The sequence below is a fragment of the Coenobita brevimanus genome, chromosome 47, assembly GCF_032717465.1.
Source record: "Coenobita brevimanus isolate Jiangsu-jjx chromosome 47, ASM3271746v2, whole genome shotgun sequence".
NCBI lineage: Eukaryota > Metazoa > Arthropoda > Malacostraca > Decapoda > Coenobitidae > Coenobita > Coenobita brevimanus.
In genome coordinates, this window is record NC_137000.1 from 5,795,259 (window position 1) to 5,818,053 (window position 22,795).

The following is a 22,795-nucleotide window of genomic DNA, read 5'->3' on the forward strand; positions in this document are numbered from 1 at the left end:
TTGCATCCTCTTCATCCTCAACAGGAACAGGAGCAGACGATGTAGCTGGTTCCTCAATTTCACTAACTTGTTATGAGCGTCTGTCTTCTTCTGTTTATTTCTTGCCTGAGCCTGTCTGTGTAGAAACGGAAGAGTTTGTCGATACCAACCAGAACTTCCTTCGTTCTTAGGCTGCTCACTCCCTGTTCCTTCACCTCTTCAATGAGCTTATCCATGGCAGCAAGGATCTTGCTTATTCTTGACAAACACAGCTCTGTATTCCCCTCCATCACACTAGGCTGCTCAACTTGACTCTGCCTGGCATCGGGCTCTGAGTCAGCCTCGTTTATCCATTGCAACACTTCCTTGGGAGGCTGTTCCTCATTTAGCAGCGTACACTTCTCGTATGTCCGCCAATGTAACGTCCTCGAAACATGGTACAGCTTGTGCTGCTGTCAGTGTTGCTGCCTCAGCCTTGGCCAGTGGTTGAATGGCTGTCTCCTGGGTCGTGCATAAGTGAGGCACAAGCATTCACCACGCATAGTTCACCGTTGCAGGTGTAATCTAGTGCCAGGCTTGTAGGAGAAATTCAACTGTGTCCTTCACTGTAAAACGACACCAAAATGCCTCAACAGTCATGGTACCTGTGGCGTGTCAGGATACAGCTGCTGGCGGAGATGGAATGAGAGCAGGTGCCTCACTGAGGTCTTCGTTGTGATCTTCTTATAGGGCATGAAGCTCCTCTTGTGTGTCGGTCTTTCTGTGTAGGTAGTTGTACACTTGCTTACGGAAGAAGTGCTTCACAGTGGCAATCAGTTCTTGATCCAGTGGTTGCACTAGTGACATCATCCGGGGCGGCAGAAACACAACACAACAATCCCTATGCAGATCCTCTAGGTATGGAAGGTGACTTGGTGCACTGTCCAGAACAAGGAGCATTTTAAAAGGAATGCCCAGTTACCGACAGTTGGCCCTGGCATCAGGGACACAGCGCCTTCTTAACCAGTCTGACATAATGTTCCCGGCCATCCAACCATTTGCAGACCTGTACCAGTACACGCCACTTGCATCCATGTTCGTGAGGTTTTTGTAGCACCTTGGGTGTGAAGTTGTGTGTACAACAACTGGCCTCATCTTGTGGCTCCCAGACAGGTTTACAGCAAACATTACTGTCATCTTACACTTCTGGAGCTTGTGACCAGGGGCCTGTTTCCGTCTTTTAGCGATGTAAGTTGATTTGGGCATGGTCTTGTAGTATAACGACATGTTGTCGACATTGTAGGTCTGGTCCTTGGTGTACTGTCCCTCTTCAAGAAGCGCTCTAAATATTGAAGAAAAGTCTCTCGCGGCCAGCTCGTCGGCAGAGGCACGTTCACCAGACACTTTGACGTGATGGAGTTCCTTGCGCTTGAGAAAAAGGTCCAGCCATCCAACTGATGACTTGAAAGGTTTGTCCACATTTAACTTGCAAGATGCTGCCTTGTAAAAGAGCTGGGCTTGGTTCCATATAAATCTGCCATTCAGTGGAACACCTCCCTTCTCCTTCCTCATTATGAAGGTGGCAAGAGACCGTTCCATTAGTATCATCGCATGATTTCCCATCCGCAAACAGCTGTCTAGGTCAGAGGCACCATATGTCTTCACTACAGCCCTTACGGCATCACGGTTCTTCCACACTGTTCTCACAATGCGAATCATGCACTGTGATGACGCGCAGTGGGTGAGCCTACTGTATAACCAAATTTTGGCACCTGCTGGTTTAGTGGGTAATTATTGCATTCCAATCACATTGTGCCAGTGAAGGTTTATATCCATGGGGAGGTTGGGGTTGATTGCTCATGTAATGCCACTCAGGGATGAGTGAGGCTGGTCACTCTCATCTTAAATGTTGGGACCAACTGCCTAACACCAGGCTCCTACGCTCCTCATGGGGCAATGTAGGACTGGACGATGGATGGATGGATGGATGATGTGAAAGACTTGTGTTCAATCATAAAATTACACAAATCAAAAAAATCGTTCCTACTGGTCATGATTTTTCTAAGTAACAGTCTAGCAATTTCTGTGATATATATATCATTACTATCTTTCACAGTCCAACATGGGAATAAAAATAATCTGCAATTATTACAAGCAGGGTAATCTGCAGAAGAAAGGTGTAAGACAGAGTTGGGGATGACTCAGCACTTTGAAAGATCCCCATTAGCTGGCACAAATGAAGAATAATGGTAGATCAGCTTATAAATCACCAGAACTGTATAAATATGGAATTATCAAACTCCTACAGATTATAGCAAATGTTAAGGTGGTGATATTAAATTAATGAAGATTATACAGTCATCACCCATATATGACTGGGTTAAGTAAGAACCAATCACATATCAAGAAATCATTAACTGATGTCAATTTTACATAGGTTCAATGGGGATGGTGCTGTCTCATCTTAAATGTCTGGACCAACTGCCCAGCCCTGGGCTCCTATGTTCCTCATGGGGCAGTGTAGGGCTGGATGATGGATGGATGGATGGATCAATGGGGATATACTGCATATTTGGGGTCAAGCACCACATAACCTAATCTCAAAAAACATTTCTGCCACCCTCCTGAGGTACTGGTATGTCACAGACTGGTCAGTCATCACCAAGGATATTCCTTGATGCTGGGAAACAGCTGGGGGGTTTGAGGAATCACTCAATGCCACCAGGAGGACATGATGAGTGATGGGGAGGGCAAAGCAGTGAGGCCAAGGGAGAGCATAGCTGTGTGGTGGGTGGGGAGCGATGCAGTGAGGCAGCAGGAGACTGATGTGGTGAGGCGATGGGAAAGCATAGCGGTGAGGCAACAGGAGAGCACAGGGGAAAACCAAGCAGCAATGAAGACATTGCAGACAAGATGAGGGCAGACGAGGCAGGGGACGGTGTTTGTAACCCACTTGTTGATTGCCTCATTCTTCCTCAGTGCTGGTCCTTGTCATAAGAGGGAAGGAGCTCTCTGTACTGCTTCAAGTGTTGCTCTATGCTTTACGTCACTGCATCGTTCCTCGCTGGGAGTAGGGTCTTGTCTTGGATAAAGGCAATGGCATCATCAATCTTGGCCAGGAATTCCTTTATTGTCCTGATGTTCTGGACACAATCCAGCTCCTCCTCCTCCTCACTGTCCTTGCCACCCTTCTATGTCTACGCCGCCTTTTCCCTTGGCTCAATATACTCCTCTGTGGACAGATGCTTGGTGTGGCTCTCCAGGAACTCTTGGACATAGCCTCATGGACCTCATCATACCCTACCTCATGGGAAAGGTTGAGGATTTCACGATGGATAACCTACAACGCCGGCCACCCCATGAAGTAATGGATGCACACCAGCCATACCTTCCTCCAGACGACGCTGAGCACCACTGTGATGTTATTGATGGCATTTCTTAAAGTTATACCTTTTACAAAATAGGAACAATGAGTCAGTTTCCCTGGACTTGCTCACCCTCACTATTCGTTATGTGGTGTGATGGAGGTAGTGGGCTTTGAGGGTGGCAATCACCCCCTGGTCCAAGGGCTGGAGCAACGACGTTGTGTTGGTGGGGTAGGTATACCACCTTGATGTTGTCCATCCACTCCATGTCATCAGGATGGCTTGGGATGCTGTCCATAAGGAGGAGAAAGAAATTTGCCAAACTGTTCCAGCTGGCGTAATCACACAGATGGGGGACAGGTAACCTGCCATGCAGGATCAGCAGTGTGTGGAGATCAGCAAAGCCCTGGGGTTATTTTACCAAATAACCCCCAGGTTCTCCATAATGTACCCTGTCAGCACCTTGGGGTTCTCCCAAAGGTAGACAGCCAGGGTTTTAGCTTAAGGTACTCTTCCTCATTCATACCAAGGAGGAAGGTGAGGCAGTCCCAGACTGTCTTTAAGCCAAGTACACATTGGAAGATGTAGGCATTTCAGGAGATACATTTCGAAAACAGGCCCGTTTCATCAAAGTTGAGGATCAGTTTTGGAAAGTATCCCCCTTCCTCAATGATTGCCTTCAGCTGGACAGTGAAGGCCTCCGCTGCCATGTGGTCAGCTCTAGCACCCTCCCTATACAAGGTCACGTGTCTAAGGCCAGCCCGAACCTTAAACTACTTGAACTACCCTGTGCTGGCCTTGAAATGTTCCTTTACCTACCTCCACTCCCCTGTTCTCCTTGAGATCCTTCGACAGATCAGGTGCCTATGTGCAAATGAAGCTATGCTGCAGGGGCTGTTTCACTCAGTTAAGTTCATTAACCCACAGTGCTAGGAGACCCTCCATTTCCTCCATAATGGGATCACTAGCTTTTGTTAGGAACTTCACGATCACAGTGGGCACTTTCTGTGATGCAGCTAGGACAGCCTTGGATTTTTTTTTTATTATGACAGAGACTGTAAAATAGGACAGCTTATGGGCTTCTGCAATCTTGTTTGCCCCTTGCCTGTCCTTATGGAGCTAACAATGTCCAATTCAACATCAGGGGCAAGGCGCCATTTAGGCCTGCCCTTGGTGACCATAACGGAGCCATGCATTTTACTAAGGTTAGCACCATTACCTGACACGTTTTCCGAGTAACAAGTTTCATTATTTCACATTCAAAATGTTATCCCTTTACTTAATATTGCACATTTTCATTGTGTACTTGCACTATTATTCTGCAATAGCAATGGTGCCCTGATGGTGCTGCATGTGCAAGACAGTCATGTAACATACAGTAGGGAACCCAAAGGAGACAATCACAGCTGCAGGACATGTGAGTGGATGAGTGACATAGGGTCTTCAAAGGGGTGGCAGGAAGGATTACGCATGTACTGTACAGATTGCCTCAGATGGGGGTTCTGCACGTATAAACACAGGGTGACCATCTTGGCTCAATTGTGTGACTGTTAACTTACTGGGGTGGTGCACATCTGCACAGGATCATCATGTGTGGCCATAAAAAAATTGTATAAATGATTTTCGCAATCGTTAACCTGAGACTGGGAATGAGTTTTTAGCGACTGTTATAGCAGTCAATCACATACCAAACAATCATGTGTCAAGTCATGACTGAAGTGAATATCAAGTCATCATTTTTTTTCTTAACTGCAAAAGCTACAAAAGAAAAGAAAATTTCTAACTTTACTATCGTTATACAAAAGGCACACGGTATATAAAAACCCAAAGATTAAAAGAAAAATATCTACCAAAAGAAACTTACACAATCTGACACATCAACAGACTTCTGCTTGGCAAGGAGGCGAGCTTTTCGGCGGGCACGGTTCAATTCTCTAGAGCTGAGGCTCATTCCTGCAGACTTCATCTCTTTCTTTACAATACTCACGACACTCTCCTGCACAATAAGTAAATATCTTTTTTATACAACACTGAAGATGCCTTTCATATCAAATATCTTTGTAGAGTAAGCCATGTGTACTATTTTTTATCTATATGCACTGGTTCATCGGATACTAAAACAGTAAGAAATGATGACAAAAGAACATGAAAAACACCAGTGATATGGAATGAAACCAACAAATTTAGTTGCTGCATAAGTACAGAATGTACTGTACATAATAACTGTTCATTAAATAACCCAAAACACCATGAATTTTGGAGGAAAAAATTAAAATCACTAAGCCATGATTACAAAAAGGGTTACTCTAATAGCTCAAACATCAAAATATTTGTGTAAAAGGTTACTATAACTGTAAAGATAATCTGCAATAACGTGTACAACACTACATTAATGTGAATTAAGGCCACTGGTTTACTTCAATCATAGAGCAATATAAATACCAACATGACAATCATACCTTGCCCTGGCCAGTGAGTGGTGTCATGACCTCAAGCTGTGATTCTGCTAGGTCATCATTGGACACAATACCCTGAGTGTCCACTCCCATGGCCTCAGCAATATCAAGACCAAGTCTCTTATTCACCAATTTTCTTTGGGTGGCAATGCGGTCAATTGGATCAACAGCTGTTGATGTAAAACAATACCCAGCAACAGGATGTGGTATACATCTGTATGTGCACTGGAACATTAATTATCAGACATGGGCAATCTGCCAAAAAGGCATGGGAAGTAATTCCATCTTGTGCAGTGTTTGTGATAAGTGGGTGCATAAGAGATGTAGTGGTATTAGAGGTAGACTGTGAGATAATGCTGGTTTTGTGTGCTGTGTGTCGGGGAGAGCAGATGGAGTTTAACAGGTGTGAAATGACTGAACTTGCTAGTGAGTCCCTTGAGTGTGTGGAAGAGTTTTGTTATTTGGGAGATATGTTATGTGCTGAAGGTGGGGCTGCACCTAGCTCTGTGGCTAGGGTGAGGATTGGTTGGAAGAAGTTCAGGGAGCTCTTGCCTCTCCTGACACTGGGAGGGCTCTCCCTACACGCTAAGGGATCTTTGTATGCAGCATGTGTTAGGAGTGTAATGCTGTATGGTAGTGAGACCTGGGCAGTAAAGGAAGAGGATATTCGCAGGCTCAAACATACAGAAATGAGTGATTAGGTGGATGTCCCTGAGTGCAAGGCCTGGGGGAGGGGGGGGGGGCTAGGTTTACGATGGAAGAGTTGACAAGTAGGATGGGACTGGAGCGTATTGGTGGTGTGATGAGGAGAGGTAGACTGAGGTGGTTTGGGCATGTGGAGAGGATGGGAGATAAAATTAGGTGCAGAATGTGAGAAGCGTTAAAGTTTAGGGGTGGGGTCGCGAGGGGTAGACAAAAAAGACCTGGGACAAGGTCATTAAGTGTGACCTCAGGGTTTAGGGACTGAACAGGGAGGCTGCCAGAGATTGAGCAGCATGGACAGCCACCATTAGATGACCAAGGCCAATGCATGCAAGCATGCTGGAGCCTTCAAAAATGAAAACAAAATCAATGACTTGAAAACTGGTACAGCTTATAAAAAAAAAAAAAAAAAAAAAAAAAAAAAAAAATTACTATACTAACTTAATATAAAAACTACAACACTGCCAGTAGTAGTTACATTAACTCACCACACAAGGCTTCGAAAAATAATTAATTAGCTATAGTACTTTTGGTATGTCTGCATATATGGCACTTAATCTTTACCATCTTAGCTATAACACTCTCTTAGGGCTCCAGGTAAACAAATGCGAGCCCCTAATACTCACGCATATTTTCATCTTCTGCATCAAACAGCTTTTCATCTGCTGCCATAAGATATGAGCCCTTCTCCAGCACAAGATGGATGTTGAAGGCTTTAAGTGACAATTGTCCTGAGGCCGACTTTTCATTCTCATCTTCTTCAGTACCTGTAAAAGTATGGTAGTTATACCAGCATAATGTATTAAATGAGAACAATAAACAAGGTATTGTAAACTTAAAACACAGCTATCTGTAATTACAAATACCAATGCTGTGCTTCTAATTTATCAGTTTTTCTTGATATAAGTACAGTATTGCTGCAACTAAAACATCATCAAATTATACTTTTTTTTTCTTTTTTGTCAACTGACTATGCAATTCAGTACACTTCCTTAACAAAAGAACTTTGTTTTCACTTCATCTGGGATCTATCCATTATCATTCTAACATCCTCCTCCCTCCTGGGAACTCTCTTCAAGAAATATCTATAGTATGATGGTTGGGATGATTAACTGGCAGGTAATTGGTATTGTAATTGGCCTAATCGGCCACTTTGCCAATTAATCGGTACTTCGCCTTTTGACCAATTAATTGGGGCCAATCAATTGAAGATGCTTACTTCTGTCTTTTTACTAACCTGCATAATGTATCAATGCCAGTATATGAGTATGGTGATGTTACCAAAACTCTGATACCCTCTCCAAAGCACTTATTTCAAGCAAGTTCCTATACAAATGTATATAAGTTACCATAAATTATTTATATTAGTTTTATGTGCTCATTCTATTTATCTTTACCATTTCCCATCTTACAGAACAGACAGACAGATAATGAAAATAAAAGAACCGAGTTTTCCATTTTGTTATAGTTCTTCACAAAGATTAACAAAAAAGAATGAAACAAATCTCTTCATTTCAGAACCAGGACGGACCATACGCTGATGACTAAGGAATGGACAAAGGACATTCTGAGGGTGGGGACATGGAATGTGGGAGGAGTGAAGGATGAAAAAGAGAGAGAGATTGTTCAGGTGCTTGAGGATGCAGGAGTGGATATTTGTGGACAGACTGAAACTAAATGGAAAGACAAAAGGGTGAGAGAATAGAAGTACGGTTTAGGAATATGTGCAGGAGTTAATGAGTATGAGAGGGCAAGAGAGGGAGTATGTCTCATGATAAGAAAGAAGTGGAAGGAGAATATAAAAGAGTATGGAAGACTGGGTGCATGGATTGTATGGGTGAGGATGAAAGTAGGTATACAAGCGTGGGCGATTGTATGTGCATATGCGCTGACAGAGGACAGAGTGGCAAGAGTGAAAGATGAGTTTTGGGCAAGTGTAGAGGCATGTATGGAAAAATCTGAGAGGAACAAGAGAGTGTTTTTGATTGGAGACATGAATGGCAAAGTTGGGAATGTACGAGTGGATGGAGTGGTTGGTCAATGGGGTGTGCCAGCTGAAGTAGATGGGAATGGTAGTGCTCTGGTGGACATCTGTGCTGGTAACAGGTTAGCAATAGCCAACACCTACTTTCGGCATAAGATGATCCACAAGTATACATGGAGAGTCATAAGGAGGATGGATGGTGAACTTGTTGAACGAAAGGCAATGATTGACTATGTGTGTGTGGATGAGCGAATCAGAAGACAAGTGTTGGATGCAAGAGTGTGGAGAGGGTGGGGGAATGGAATCTCGGACCATCACTTAGCGCTGGCCAAGGTAAGGCTGCAAAGAAAATGGTTGAAAAGACAAAGGGGAAGACAGGAGGAAACAGCTCCTGTGAGAAGAGTGAAGAAGTTGCAAGACAGTGAGAAAATGGCAGAGTATAAGAGCATAGTGGAAGAAAGATTGGGAAGGTGTGAGTTAGAGCAGATGGAAGGAGTGGAAGAAGTAAGATATTCACGGAAGAGATAGGCACAGTGTGTGAGGTGGGTTGTGGAGTGAGAAGGAGATGCAGGGGAGTTCAAGGGACAGCATGGTGGAATGATGAGGTGAAACAAGCTGTGGAACAAAAGAAGAAGGCATGTAGTGAATGGCTAGCGGGTATAGGTAGGGGAGAAGATGAGAGAGAGAAGAGAGAGGTATATGTGAGCAGGAGATGGGAGGTGAAGAGACTGATGAAGGAAAGTAAGAAGAGAGTGGATGAAGAGTTTGGGAGGAATCTGAGTATGAAATGGAGGGAGAGTAAGAAATTGTTTTGGAAGGACGTAAAGAAAGTAAGGCAGTGTGAAAGGGGTAATAGTAGGGAAGTGAAATATAGGAATAATAGATTGTTGGTGGAAAAGAGAGAAATTGAGGAGATGGAAGGAGCACTATGAGGATTTGTTGAATGCAGAGAGTGAGAGCAGTGCATGTATAAGTGGTTGGGGAATGGCTGGGAGAAGAAGAGATGACAGGAGGGAGGAAGAGATTAGTAGGGCGGAAGTAGTGGAAGCAATGAAGAAGACCAAGATGGGAAAGGCCCCAGGAACTGATGAAGTGTGTGGTGAAATGCTGAGGTATGGGGGTGAGATTGTAGTGGAGTGGATATGGAAGTTGTGTAGACTGGCTTGGGAAGAAGAAAGGGTTCCGGAGGACCGGAAATCAGGTATAATTGTTCCTTTATACAAAGGAAAAGGGGAGAGAGAAGTGTGTGGTAACCATAGGGATATTTGCCTTCTTAGTGTGACTGGAAAACTTTTTGGCAGAAGACTCACTGATAGGGTTAGGCATATAACAAAGGAGCTAGTTGGAGAAGAACAAGGGGGACTTAGGAAGGGAAAAAGGTGTGTAGAGCAGATATTTGTCCTTAGATGTTTAGTGGAGAAGTATCTAGAGTAGGGAAAGAAAGTGTACACTGCCTTCATGGACTTGGAGAAAACTTATGACAGAATAGATAGACAAGGTATGTGGAAGGTATTAAGTATATTTGGGAGTGGAGGGGAAATTGTCGAGTGCTGTGAAGAGTATGTACGAAGGAGCTAGGGCTACGGTGCAAGTGCATGGTGAGCTGAGTGAGTTCTTTGATCTCAATGTGGGACTGAAACAGGGTTGTGTGATATCTCCATGGTTGTTTAATATATACATGGATGGCATTGTAAAGGAGGTGCAAGATAGGGCAGTGGATGTGGGGGTGGCTCAAATGAATGAGGGTGATATTTGGAAGATTCTGGTGGTGTTGTTTGCTGATGATACAGTACTGTTGAGTGAAGATGAATGGGAGTTGCAAGGTTTGGTGAATGAATCTGGGACAGTGTGTAGGAAGAGGAATTTGAAAGTTAATGTAAACAAGAGTAAAGTTATGGTGTTTGAGAGGAATGAAGTTACAGAATGCACCGTGAGGCTGGATGGTGAGGATATGGAGAACGTGAATGCATTCAAGTATTGGGTAGTGTGATAAGTAAGGATGGAATTTTGGGGGATGAAGTGCTTGAAAGAGTACAGCAGGGAAGGAAGGTTGTTGGTTCACTGAAAGCAGTGATGAGAAATAGGGAGGTGAGTATGGAAGTTAAGAAGTCACTGCATGACAGTTATGAGATCCCTACCCTGACGTATGAAAGTGAGGCATGGACCTTGCAAGAGGGGAACAAGTCATGAGTGAGCGCAGTGGAAATGAGTTACTTGAGAGGACGACATGGAGAGACAGGTTGACGAATGAAGAAGTGAAAGAACGTTGTGGGGTGGATGTGGATGTGGTTGAGAAGATTATGAGAAATACACTGAGGAGGTTTGGACATGTGGAGAGAATGGAGAATAAAAGACTGACTAAGACAGTGAATGTAAGTGAGGTAGAGGGAGGGAGAGGGAGGGGAAGACCAATGATGAGGTGGAGGGATGGTGTTGAGAGGTATATGAGAGAGGGGTTGGGGGTGAGTTGGGAGGAGGGTAGTCAAATGGTGGGTGACAGAGCGACTTGGAGACATTTTGTCTGCAGCCACCCTTTATGGGATTAGGGCATCTGGCTATAGATAGATAGACAGAAGTGTGGTAGAGAAACAGCAGATGCAGTGTTGGTGACTTGGTGTGTAATATACATTGTTGATGTGTCATGTTTTCTTGAAAGTGTATGTTCAGGGAAACTCGGATATTTTTGTATTAAAAAAAAAAAAAAAAAAAAAAAAAAAAAAAATCAAACCATATGTGTTTTTTATTGGAAGTAAAAATCATGAGTGGTATTTTAAGCAAACACACACTAAATTAAGATACCTGACTGATAAGTTAGCAGAGGGCTTGAAAGATTGATACATTTTCTGTACTCTTCCATTTCTAGTAGCATCTAGGATCACTACATGACCAAGAAAAATGGCAAATTCTAACAAATTGCAGCCAGGATGCACAGAACGACATGTTGCAACAAAGCAAAACTAGACTACAGAAAAGTGGCAAACGACTAAAACTATTTGGTCTCCATACAGGAGATGGCAGTTGGGCAGTAAATAAAGTAAAAAATAACATTAGGGTGATGTCTTTAACTTTGTGCTATCAACAATTTCATGATGATAATCATAATAAAAATTTCTTAATAATCATTTGATTAATCGGTACTGGCCAATTATTGACTACCGACAAATCGCTAATCGGCAAAATTGCTCATCAGCCCAACCCTATATAGTACCTCTGGCTTTGAGCTACTTCCACTCTCAGTGTCACCTCTTTTCCATCTATTATCAATGTGATTATCTACTTTCTTGTTCAACACCACATAAAACTTTCCTCTCCAAATGTTCCCTCCAACTTCCCTTCAAACATTTGGTGATGCTCTGTCCTAATGTCTTCTTAGTATTCTATACCCTCTCACAATATTCCTTCTCATTTAATTCACAACTTTATGTACGATTTCATGTAAACCAGGAAATCATTTACATTGCTAGGTGGTACTCTTATAACCAACCAACACGTTCCCTACATGACAACAAGTGGGTTGACGGAGGGTTAGTGCCCCTCCCTGGAAAACAATTAACTAAAAATATGAACAAGAAGCCTCGGACCAGGACTGACCAAAAGGTGACGAATAAGGACCGAACAAAGACATGGATCTGATAGCCACATTAAATGTAAGGGGTGCAAATGATGAGGTGAAAGAGAGAGATTGTCCAGGTGCTTGAGGGTGCGAAAGTGGATGTACGTGGATTAACTGAAACTAAATGGAGAGGTAAGAGTGTGAGAGAGAAAGGGAATATGGATGGGGTATATGCGTGGGAGTAGGTGAGAAAGAGAGGGCAGATGGAGTGTGTATTGTTGTGAGTAACAGATGGAAGGAGAATATAAGAGAGCATGGATCAGTTGGCTCAAGGACTGTGTGGGTAAGACTGAAAGCTGGACTACAAATGTGGGCGATTGTATGCGTATATGCACCAACGCAAGATCATGCAAGCAGAGTGAGAAAAGAGTTCCGGACAAATGTGGAAGTGTGCAAGGAAAAGTCTGAAAGGAATGAAAGTGTGTTTTTAATTGGAGATATGAATGGAAAAGTAGGGAATGTGAAGGTGGGTGGAGTAGTTGGTGAGTGGGGTGTGCCTGTACAGATGGATGAGAATAGAAGTGCTTTAGTGGACATTTGTGCCGGGAGGGGGTTGGTGATAGCCAATACCCTCTTCAGGCACAAAATGATCCATAGGTATACGTGGCGAGTGATGAGAAGAGTGGGTGGTGAACTGAATGAACTCAAGGCAATGACTGATTACGAGTGTGTGGATGGCAGGATGAGAAGGTGTGTAATGGATGCAGGAGTATACAGAGGTTGGGGAAGTGGACTTTCTGACCACCATTTGGTGGTGGTGGTGGGTGTAAATGTGTGTATATATACACGTTGTATATGCATATACGTATATGTACCTAAACAGGTTCTTATATGGTAAGCTAAGTACATACAGTATTTAAGTTTCATATGAATGTTCAGGTTATTTTTTACTTTTCACTTTCATATATCAATTGCATTGCTCCACTCTTAGGTCACTGAACATGGCATCATGATGTCGAAATGTATGACAATATATATTTTTTTTTTTATAACGACCCTCATCATACTCCTCCAATTAAAATTATGATTCCCTAGGAATACACCTATATCAGATTTGGAGAAAGCACATGACAGGGTGGAGAGACAAGGAATGTGGAAAGTATTAAGAATAGAAAGAGTAGATGGGAAGTTGCTGAAGGCCGTGAAGAGTACGTATGAGGAGGCTAAGGCTGCAGTGCGTGTGGATAGTGAACTAAGTGAATTTTTCTATTTGAAGGCTGGATTGAAACAAGAATGTGTCATGTGCCCATGGCTGTTCAATATGTATATGGATGGGGTTATAAATGAGATACAAGGTAGGGCAGTGGATGTTGAAGCAGCCCTAGTGAAAGAGGGTAGTGTTTGGAAACTCCCTGTACTGTTGTTTGCAGATGATACTGTGTTGTTAAGTGAAGATGAAGGGGAACTGCAAGGCTTGGTGGATGAGTTTGGGAGTGTGTGTAAGAAACGGAATGTAAAGGTGAATGTAGGGATGAGCAAAGCGATGGTCTTCGAAAGAAGTGAAGCCAGTGAATGTACAGTGAGGTTGGATGAGGAGGAAATGGAAAATGTGAGTGCGTTTAAGTACTTGGGTAGTGTGATGATTATGGATGGAAGCTTAGAGGGTAAAGTGCTTGAAAGGGTACAAGGATGAATTGCTGGTTCCTGGAAAGCATAATAAGAAACAGGGAAGTGAGCATGGAAATGAAAAAGCTACTACATGAAAGTACTGTATTGTGATACCAACTCTAATGTATGGAAGTGAAACTTGGACCTTGTTGGAGGGACAGAAATCAGGAATGAGAGCAGGGGAAATGAGTTATCTGAGAAGAGCATGTGGAGTCACATGGAGAGAAGACTGACAAATGAGGAAGTGAAGGAGCACTGTGGTGCAGATGTGGATGTGATAGGAAGCGTTTGGAGAAATACATTAATGTGGTTTGGCCATGTGGAGAGGATGGAGCATGAGAGACTGGTGAGGAGAGTGTATGTGAGTGAGGTGGAGGGGGCGAGAGAGAAGGGGAGGCCAAGGATGAGATGGAGAGGTGAGGTATATGAGAGAGGGGGTGTGAGCTGGGAGCACGGCAATGAAATGGCGGGGGACAGGGCGACATGAAGGCGATTTGTTTGTGGCCACCCCTTATGGGATTCAGGTGCCTGGCAATAGATAGATAGAAAGGTTACAAGAGAATGGAAAAAGGGCAGAATATATGAGGGAAGTGGAGAAGTGATTGGGTAAATATGGATTGGAGCAGATGGGGGATGTGGAAGGTGTGTGCAATATATTCACAAAAGAAATCAGTGCAGCATGTGGGGTGGTGTGTGGCATGAAGACAAGGCCAAAGGGGTATAGGGAACAGCATGGTGGAATGAAGAGGTGAGACAGGCTGTGGCACAAAAGAAGAAAGCATAGAGTGAGTGGATGAGAGACAGGGGCACAGGGGTGTCGAAGAAGTTGACAGACAGAAGAAAGAGTTATATGTAGAGAGGAAGAGAGAGGTGAAAAGATTAGTAAGAGAGAGTAAGAAAAGAGTGGATGAGGAACTTGGAAGGAATTTGAGTGTGTTGTGAAGGGAATGTAAGAAAATGTTCCGGAAAGAGGTAAAGAGAGTTAGACAGGGTGCCAAAGAAGTTAGTTGGAGAGTGAAAGATATAAATGGCAGAATACTAGTGAAGGGAGAAAAAATGGGCAGATGGAGAGAACACTTTAAGGCACTGCTGAACATAGAGAATGAAAGTAACGCGAGTGTAAGTGGCTGGGAAATGGCTGGGAGACGGTGGGAAGTGAGAAGAGAGGAAGAAATCAGTAGGATGGAAGTTGTGGAAGCAATGAAGAAAGTCAAAATGGGGAAAGCCCCAGGAATTGATGGAGTGTGTGGTGAAATGCTGAAGCATGGGGGAGAGAGAGTAATAGAATGGATATGGAAGATGTGCAGATTGGCCTAGGCAGAAGGTAGAGTCCCAGAGGATTGGAAGTCAGGTATAATTATTCCCCTGTACAAAGGAAATGGGGAAAAAGAAGTATGTGGTAATCATAGGGGCATTTGTCTTCTTAGTGTAACAGGAAAAGTATATGGCAGTATACTTATTGACAGAGTTAGAGAAATAACTGAGGAATTAGTTGGAGAAGAACAGGGAGGTTTTAGGAAGGCAAGAGGTTGTGTGGATCAGATATTTATTCTTTGGTATTTAGTGGAAAAGTTTGTATGCGGCTTTCCTGGATTTGGAGAAAGCATATGACACGGCAGATAGACAAGGATTGTGGAACGTCTTAAGAATATGTAGAGTACATGGGAAGTTGTTGAATGCTGTGAAGGGTATGTATGAGGGTGCCAAGGCTGCGGTGCATGTGGATAGTGAACTGAGTGAATTTTTCTATTTGAAGGTTGGCTTGAAACAGGGATGTGTCATGTGCCCATGGTTGTTCAATCTGTATATGGATGGGGTTACAAAAGAGATACAAGGTAGGGCGGTGGATGCTGGAGTGGCCCTAAAGAGAGAGGGCAGTGTTTGGAAACTACCTGTATTGTTGTTTGCTGATGCCACTGTGTTGTTAACTGAAGATGAAGGGGAGCTGCAAGGCTTGGTGGATGAGTTTGGGAGATTGTGTAAGAAACAGAATTTAAAGGTGAATGTAGGGAAGAGTAAAGTTATGGTCTTCGAGAGAAGCGAAGTCAGTGAATGTACTGTGAGGTTGGATGAGGAGGAAATGGAAAATGTGAGTGCATTTAAGCACTTGGGTAGTGTGATGAGTAAGGATGGAAGTTTAGAGGATGAAGTGCTTGAAAGGGTACAACAAGGATGAAAGGTTGCTGGTTCCTGGAAAGCAATGATAAGAAATAGGGAAGTGAGCATGGAAGTGAAAAAGTTACATGACAGTATTGTGATACCAACTCTTAACGTATGGAAGTGAAGCTTGGACCTTGCTGGACGGAAAGAAGTCAGGAGTGGAAATGAGTTATTTGAGAGGAGCATTTGGAGTCACATGGAGAGACAGTCTGACAAATAAGGTAGCTATGAAGCGTTGTGGCATGGATGTGGATGTGATAAGAAGAGTTAGGAGAAACACACTGAGGTGGCTTGGACAAGTGGAGAGGATGGAGAGCGAGAGACTAATGAGGACAGTGTACATGAGTGAGGTGAAGGGGAGGAGAGGGAACGGGAGGCCAAAGATGAGATGGAGGGATGGAATGGAGAGGTATATGACAGAGGGGTGTGTGAGCTGAGAGCAGGGCAGTGAAATGGCAGGGGACAGGGCAACATGGAGGAGATTTGTTTGTGGCCACACCTTACAGGATTAAGGCATCTGGCAATAGACAGATATATAGACAGATGTTCAATATTCAGTCTGCATATACAAGTACAATCAAATGACACCAAGTTGTAATGAGGTCTATAAATGCCCGCATTACTCACAGGCAAAGGGGGGATCCTGTGTTTGGCTCAGTGGTAATATGCACGCATTTGAAGGGCAGGGGCCAAAGTTCCACTCCCCGTCAGGACAGCATAAGAAACTTGTTAAGTTTCATTTCAGTTATTACATTGATTGGCAGCGGTGTGGAATGTTAAGCATGGTTTGGCTGGCAATTTGGTATTGTTCCTTGGTTAGCTTGCAGCATCCTTGTCCTTACATCCCACGGATGAACTGCTCGGTGTGGTCCGCAGCGTCCCCAAAGGTGGCCTCTAATGCTACTCTATCACATGTATTCAAAACTCACCAAATTAATCACTAAAGGGAAAAAAGAGGGATGTAATGGGGTATATGAATGCCTGCATTGCCTGTAAGTAAAGTTAGGATCCTCTGTTAGGCTCAGTGGTAACGTGTGCACATTTTGGAGTGTAGGGTCCTGAGTTCAAATCCTGGCCAGGACAGTGTGATTAATTTGTTAGGTTTCATTTCAGTTATTACAATGTATCCTCCTACAGAATCCCCATACTGAGGCTAGTCAAGGTTCAGGACTGGGAGCTATGACAAGTGCCAAAACCAGCTACAGTAAGTTACTGTAATTACTTCCCAACAGTTACTGGAAACTGTTGGGAGAAAAGAAATCAAGATGTGCAATAAGATGTGTAACAATGTGTGTGTTTCATCTAAGACTTTGGCACTGTTCACTTGCCTATGAGCTGAGTTGTAATGTACATCCACTGCAAACTGACTTAGGACCTACACACAGAATTGCTATGGGAGAGTTTTTCTGTCTTTGCTTTGTGTTTCCACCTCTACCAAGCGAATTTTTGGGGCAGGAAGTAACTGGCAACTCCTTTGGTGTTGGTGGAGGTGGTGAAACATTCAGCACGTCAGTGCTTGCCCAGAAGCGAGAGTGGGAGTATGTGTTCCCGTCACTCCGAGCTTGTACCTCCCTCTTTTTTTGTATGCATTACTGTTTGCTCTGTTATCTTCCTAGAGTCGAGTTGTCATGCATGGAAAGTACTGCTCAAGAGATGAGAGGGTCCGTATCATTGCATGGAAGCAGGATAATGTCCCTATCAACATGATTTGTGAACATACTGGACCCGCAAAGTTGATCGTCATGAAAATTTTTGTTGCAGTGCGTGGCCTGCCACCTGATGCACAAGCATAGTGGTGGAAAGAAGAGGACGACTTCCAGAGGTACAGATATGCTTCTGAAGAGGGAAGTAATCAAGAATCCTCGACTGACAGCAGAAGAATTGAAGAGAATGCATCCCCAGCTGTTACAAGATGTCTCAATTCGAACTATCCATCACAGCTTGCAGAAGGAGCCAGGTTTGCCAAGCCACACCGCAGCCAAGAAACCACTTCTCACTGACCGCATGAAGAAGCAGCGCATTCAGTTTGCCAAGAAGTATGCACACTGGACATCGGAGGAGTGGAGAAAAGTTATGTTTTCCAATGAAAATACATTTCAAGTGTTCCTGGTTCATTCTGCCAAGGTTCATCGTCCTGCCTCCCGTTGTCGATATGACCCTGCTTACACGGTGTCGACTGTTAAGCACCCACAATCAGTAATGGTATGGGGGTGTTTCTTAGCTGAAATGGGAAGGGAGGCTCCTACTTTCTTTCTAAGAATTTGATGATGAATGGTGGCCAGTACATTCAAGTTCTGAAAGATCATTTGTTAAACTTTTTTGCTACTCATGGGTGCAATTTTTTCATGCACGATTCAGCTCCATGTCACAAGTCAAGAAAGGTGACAAAATGGCTTCAGGGTAATCGGATTGAGGTCCTCGACTGGCCTGGCAACAGTCCGGATCCAAGTTCGATAGAAAACTGCTGGGCAAAGATGAAGAAAATCACGACAGCGAAGAAGACATCCAATCCGGACAACCTCAAGACTGAACTGACAAATGTTTGGTGCAAAGAAATGTCCTTAGATTACTTTAGAGATCTAAGTGATTCCAGGCCAAAACACATCCAACTGGTCCTGAAAAACAAGGGAAACATGATTTCATATTTATGAATGACATTTCATGAACAAACATTGTGATATACTATGATTTCTGTGTATTTTAATGCCTTGTGGGGGGAGGTCCTAAGTCAATTTGCAGTAGCTGTATATAACTAAGTAAATTTACTTGAGTACTGGTACTGTACTCAAGCAACTTTATTTTGTTATCAATTTTTAAAAATGTACTGTATATGGAGTATTTCTTCCAATACATTTACTTAGTTTAAATACGACTTTCAAATACATTTACTCAAATATATTTTGAAATTTAATAAAAAGGTACTCATTACATTAAACACTGGAGAGCAACTAGCCACTGGCCAATGATGGAGCACTGAAGAGTGCAAACAGGGATGCTGACCAATCACAACTTGGTGTCTGAACCAGTCACATGAGTTTTTAATGTGCTTTCATCTCCATCCCCATGCTTCCTTCTTGGTGTTACAATCTGACACCGTCCTAATTATCAACAACAGAATAACAATCGCCAACACATACATTTCCCCCCAGTTGTCCCCCACAGTACCACACAATTACTCTCAAATACACATCATTAACATACCCAACATCATCCTGAGTGGTGCTTTCAATGCCAAGGCGTCGGCCTGGCATGTCAACAACCCTGACACAGACAAAGGGCTGGTACTACAATCCCAGACAGATCATCTTTTCGTACTGAACAATCTCCATCAACATACCCATATCCCACACCAAGCCCTCTACCTCCCATCATCCCCAGACATCACCCTCTGCTCCTCAAACCTTACCCCCACTACATCCTGGAGAGTGGTCAAAACCCTTGGATCTGATCACCTCCCAACCATCATAACCAGAATCACCCCAGATGGCCACAGACACACATACACTAATTATAAGACAGCCAACTGGAAGGCCTTCACAACTGAAATTGAACAACATTTCGAAACACTAAACGGTACACTCATCACAAACATCAACACCACTGTGCACACTTTCAATACAATTATACAAAATGCAGACTAAAGACACATCCCTAGAGACAACAGAAAGAGAGACAATCCCAACTTCACAACAGAAATTCAAAGTCTCATCAATCAACCGTACACACTTCGACATTCCCCAACACCCCATACACAAGACACCGTACAACAAATACAAGAACTCAACACTCAAATAAACAATAAAGTATCAGAACGGCAAACACTAAACTGAAATAATGAACTCCAAAAACCTGGCCACAAAACAAACACCAGTAAACTCTACAAAACACTAAACACCATCACACCCTCCAACAGCAACACTACACAATCACATGCTGCCATCACAACAACAGACACAATACCCTCAAATAAAAAACAAGCAAACACTCTCATCAATCACTTTTCACAAGTCAGCCATCTAAACCCCCAATGCGATGACCGATGTATCATCCGAAATAAGAGACAGCTCCCCACAGACCAAGACTATGCACCTTTCACTTACAATCAGATGAAGCACATTCTCAACAACCTTGAGCACTCACCTGCCTGTGGACCAGACAACATAAGCAACATTTACCTTAAACACCTTGGACCACAAGGCATACAAGCACTCACTAACATATCAAATTACAGTTACTCACACAACATAATACCCAACATCTGGAAGCATGGCATTATCATCACTATCCCTAAACCCAACAAAGACCCTATGTTACCTTCCTCACACCGCCCCATCACACTCCTCTGCACCCCCTCCAAAGTCACTGAATGACTGGTACTACAACTAGTAACACCTCACCCTCCCCTAGCCCCATCACAACATGGATTTTGGCCACTACACTCCACAAACACTCTTCTTACAGACCTTACACAGAGAGTTTTAGATGGCATGAATTCAGCTAGGCCACCACACAGAACACTCCTAGTCACACAAGACATTAGCAAAGCTTTTGATGCCATCCCCCACCACAACCTCACAAACAAAATATTCAACACAAACATGCACCATAACACAAAAAGATGGCTGGCAAACTACTAAGCAGGCAGATGTGCACATGTAACATTTGATGGTCAGTCATCGAACAACAGAAACTTCACAAATGGCGTCCCCCAAGGATCTGTTTTGTCCCCTACACTCTTTAACCTATACATGCATGACATACCCACACCCCACACACCACAGATACACATAGCTTCCTATGCAGATGATATAATGCTTACATGAACACACCAAAACACAAACACAGCTGCACACATCCTCCAACCTTACCTCAACACACTACATGAATGGTTCACCACAAAAAGGCTCAAAATAGTCCCAGCCAAATCTACAGTGACCCTTCTTACAAACTGGACAGCAGAACATAATCACATTTCACACCTCACCATAAACAACACTCCCCTACCACACATACACACACACACAAAATCTTTGGTGTAACATACAATACATCAATGTCATTTAAACAATACATCACAAACATTAAAATATCACCAAGACTCAATGCCTTGAGGTCACTTGCCCATACAAAATTCGGACACAACAAAGAAACCAACACCACAGTATACAAACAATATATACGTTCAGTGATGAATTATGCAAGCCCTGCTTGGGCTCCTAATCTCACTAAAACACACTACAGACCATACAGAACAAGGCCCTAAAAATAATCACAGGCTGCACAGCTACGACACCCACAGACCATCTACATCAAGAAACCAAAGTCCTCAAAGTCAAGGATCACCTAGACATGAGAGGCACCCAAATTCTCGCTGCAGCCTCCACAAACCCACAACATCCACTAAACTACATGGCAGCACATCCACACACACCAAAGAACACCAAAACAACACCCAGCACACAATATCATACACAAATACTGTCATCTCTCCCCCCCTGCCCACCTCAGACCAGCTTCCAGAAGCATATCCATACTCAAATCACTCGCTGCTCCATTCCGTTACTTAAAGACAACACACAGCTGCATGAATGGCCTCCTGATATCTACCCTTCTGAATCCTATCTCCCTCGTGAGGTCAGGGGCCACCTGGCCAGGCTGAGATGTGGGCATCATCCAGTCCTCTTAAGTTACCAGAAATGGCTGGATGACTTCATTGCAGATGCCTGTCCAGGATGTAACACAGCACCCCATATGATTAAGTATATTAAGGAAGACTGCATTGCACACAATCACCTATGCCAACAACACAACACACACTCCTTGAAAGCTCTGTGGGAAAGCCCAGTCTCGGCCAAGGCCTTCCTTAGGGACTCGGGGCTGTTTGGCCAGACTGCCTAGGGAACAACTACTACCACTACTACTATGACAAAAATTGCATGTAACTAAGTATGTATGCCAAAAACCCACCATGGTCTAGCTGTAGTGGTTGAGGATTCCACTGTGGCACATTGCTGACTATGGCTTCCACTGCCAGCCCTGCAGCTATCCTTACATCCCATGACTTATGACTCAGGTAGAGGTGGACACGTGTCAGAAGTGAGGGTAAGTCGTGAGGATGAAGCCGCACCACCTCACCCAGTTGCTGTGCTGCAGCCTGGCGAGTAACACCTGATCCTCCATTTTCCAGCAAAACAAACAAACGATCTAATCTGAAAGATAAATAACAACCTAAATGTACAAACTGTTGGCTAAACACAGAACCAGTACTCATTGTCAACACTGAAAACATGTGAAAGAAAAGCTGACATGCAGCTATTATAGATGAAACCAAAATAGACTACTGTACCACCACCTGCACGGAATTTTGCTATGATCAACCAATACAAAGTATATCAGCGCTGGATCTTTCTTGGCAAAAACCATACTGTCTATCACGAATTATGTTATTGGATTCAAGATTTTTAACTATGTGCTTATTACAATTTCAAATACTTTAGCAAGAGAAGATGTGATAACTATTGGTCTGCAATCAGAGGGGTCAGAGGAACATCCTTTCTCTGGAACTGGGTGGATATTGGATACTTTCCAAGAATTAGGGAATGAAGACGTACGTATGCATAGTCGGAATAATTTGGTGGTGGCGACCATCATCCACTCACTTGATGTAGTGCTGCCTACTTCTTCCTTAGCCTTTATCATTCTTTTTCTGTGCCTGTCCTCCTCTCTTCCTATTTCTCCCATCTTTCCTGTCACTTCTTATTGCTTTTCTTTCCTTTACAGGAGGCTTTACATTGAGTGACAAGCCTAATGGTTTCCTGTAAGCCAAGAAACCATTTACAATGCTGGGTGGTAACCATATAACCAAACCATATGTGCTCCCTATGTGTCAACAAGTGGGTTGATGGAGGGTTAGAGCCCTTCCCCGTAAAACAAGTAACTCAAAGTCAAA

The 22,795-nt window shown here is 43.5% G+C and overlaps 1 protein-coding gene across 1 annotated transcript in view; it reads right to left on the minus strand.

The window, feature by feature from the left end:
• Hel89B (histone acetyltransferase 1) overlaps positions 1 to 22,117 on the minus strand; it is a 161,048-nt gene extending 138,931 nt beyond the window's left edge. Inside the window, exons 1-4 of the mRNA XM_080271725.1 lie at positions 21,814 to 22,117; positions 7,108 to 7,248; positions 5,783 to 5,949; positions 5,188 to 5,319 (exon numbers count right to left, since the gene is read on the minus strand). Coding sequence (XP_080127851.1) covers positions 5,188 to 5,319; positions 5,783 to 5,949; positions 7,108 to 7,248; positions 21,814 to 22,117 — 744 coding nt within the window. The remainder of the gene's footprint in view (positions 1 to 5,187; positions 5,320 to 5,782; positions 5,950 to 7,107; positions 7,249 to 21,813) is intronic.
• Positions 22,118 to 22,795: the final 678 nt, after the last annotated feature.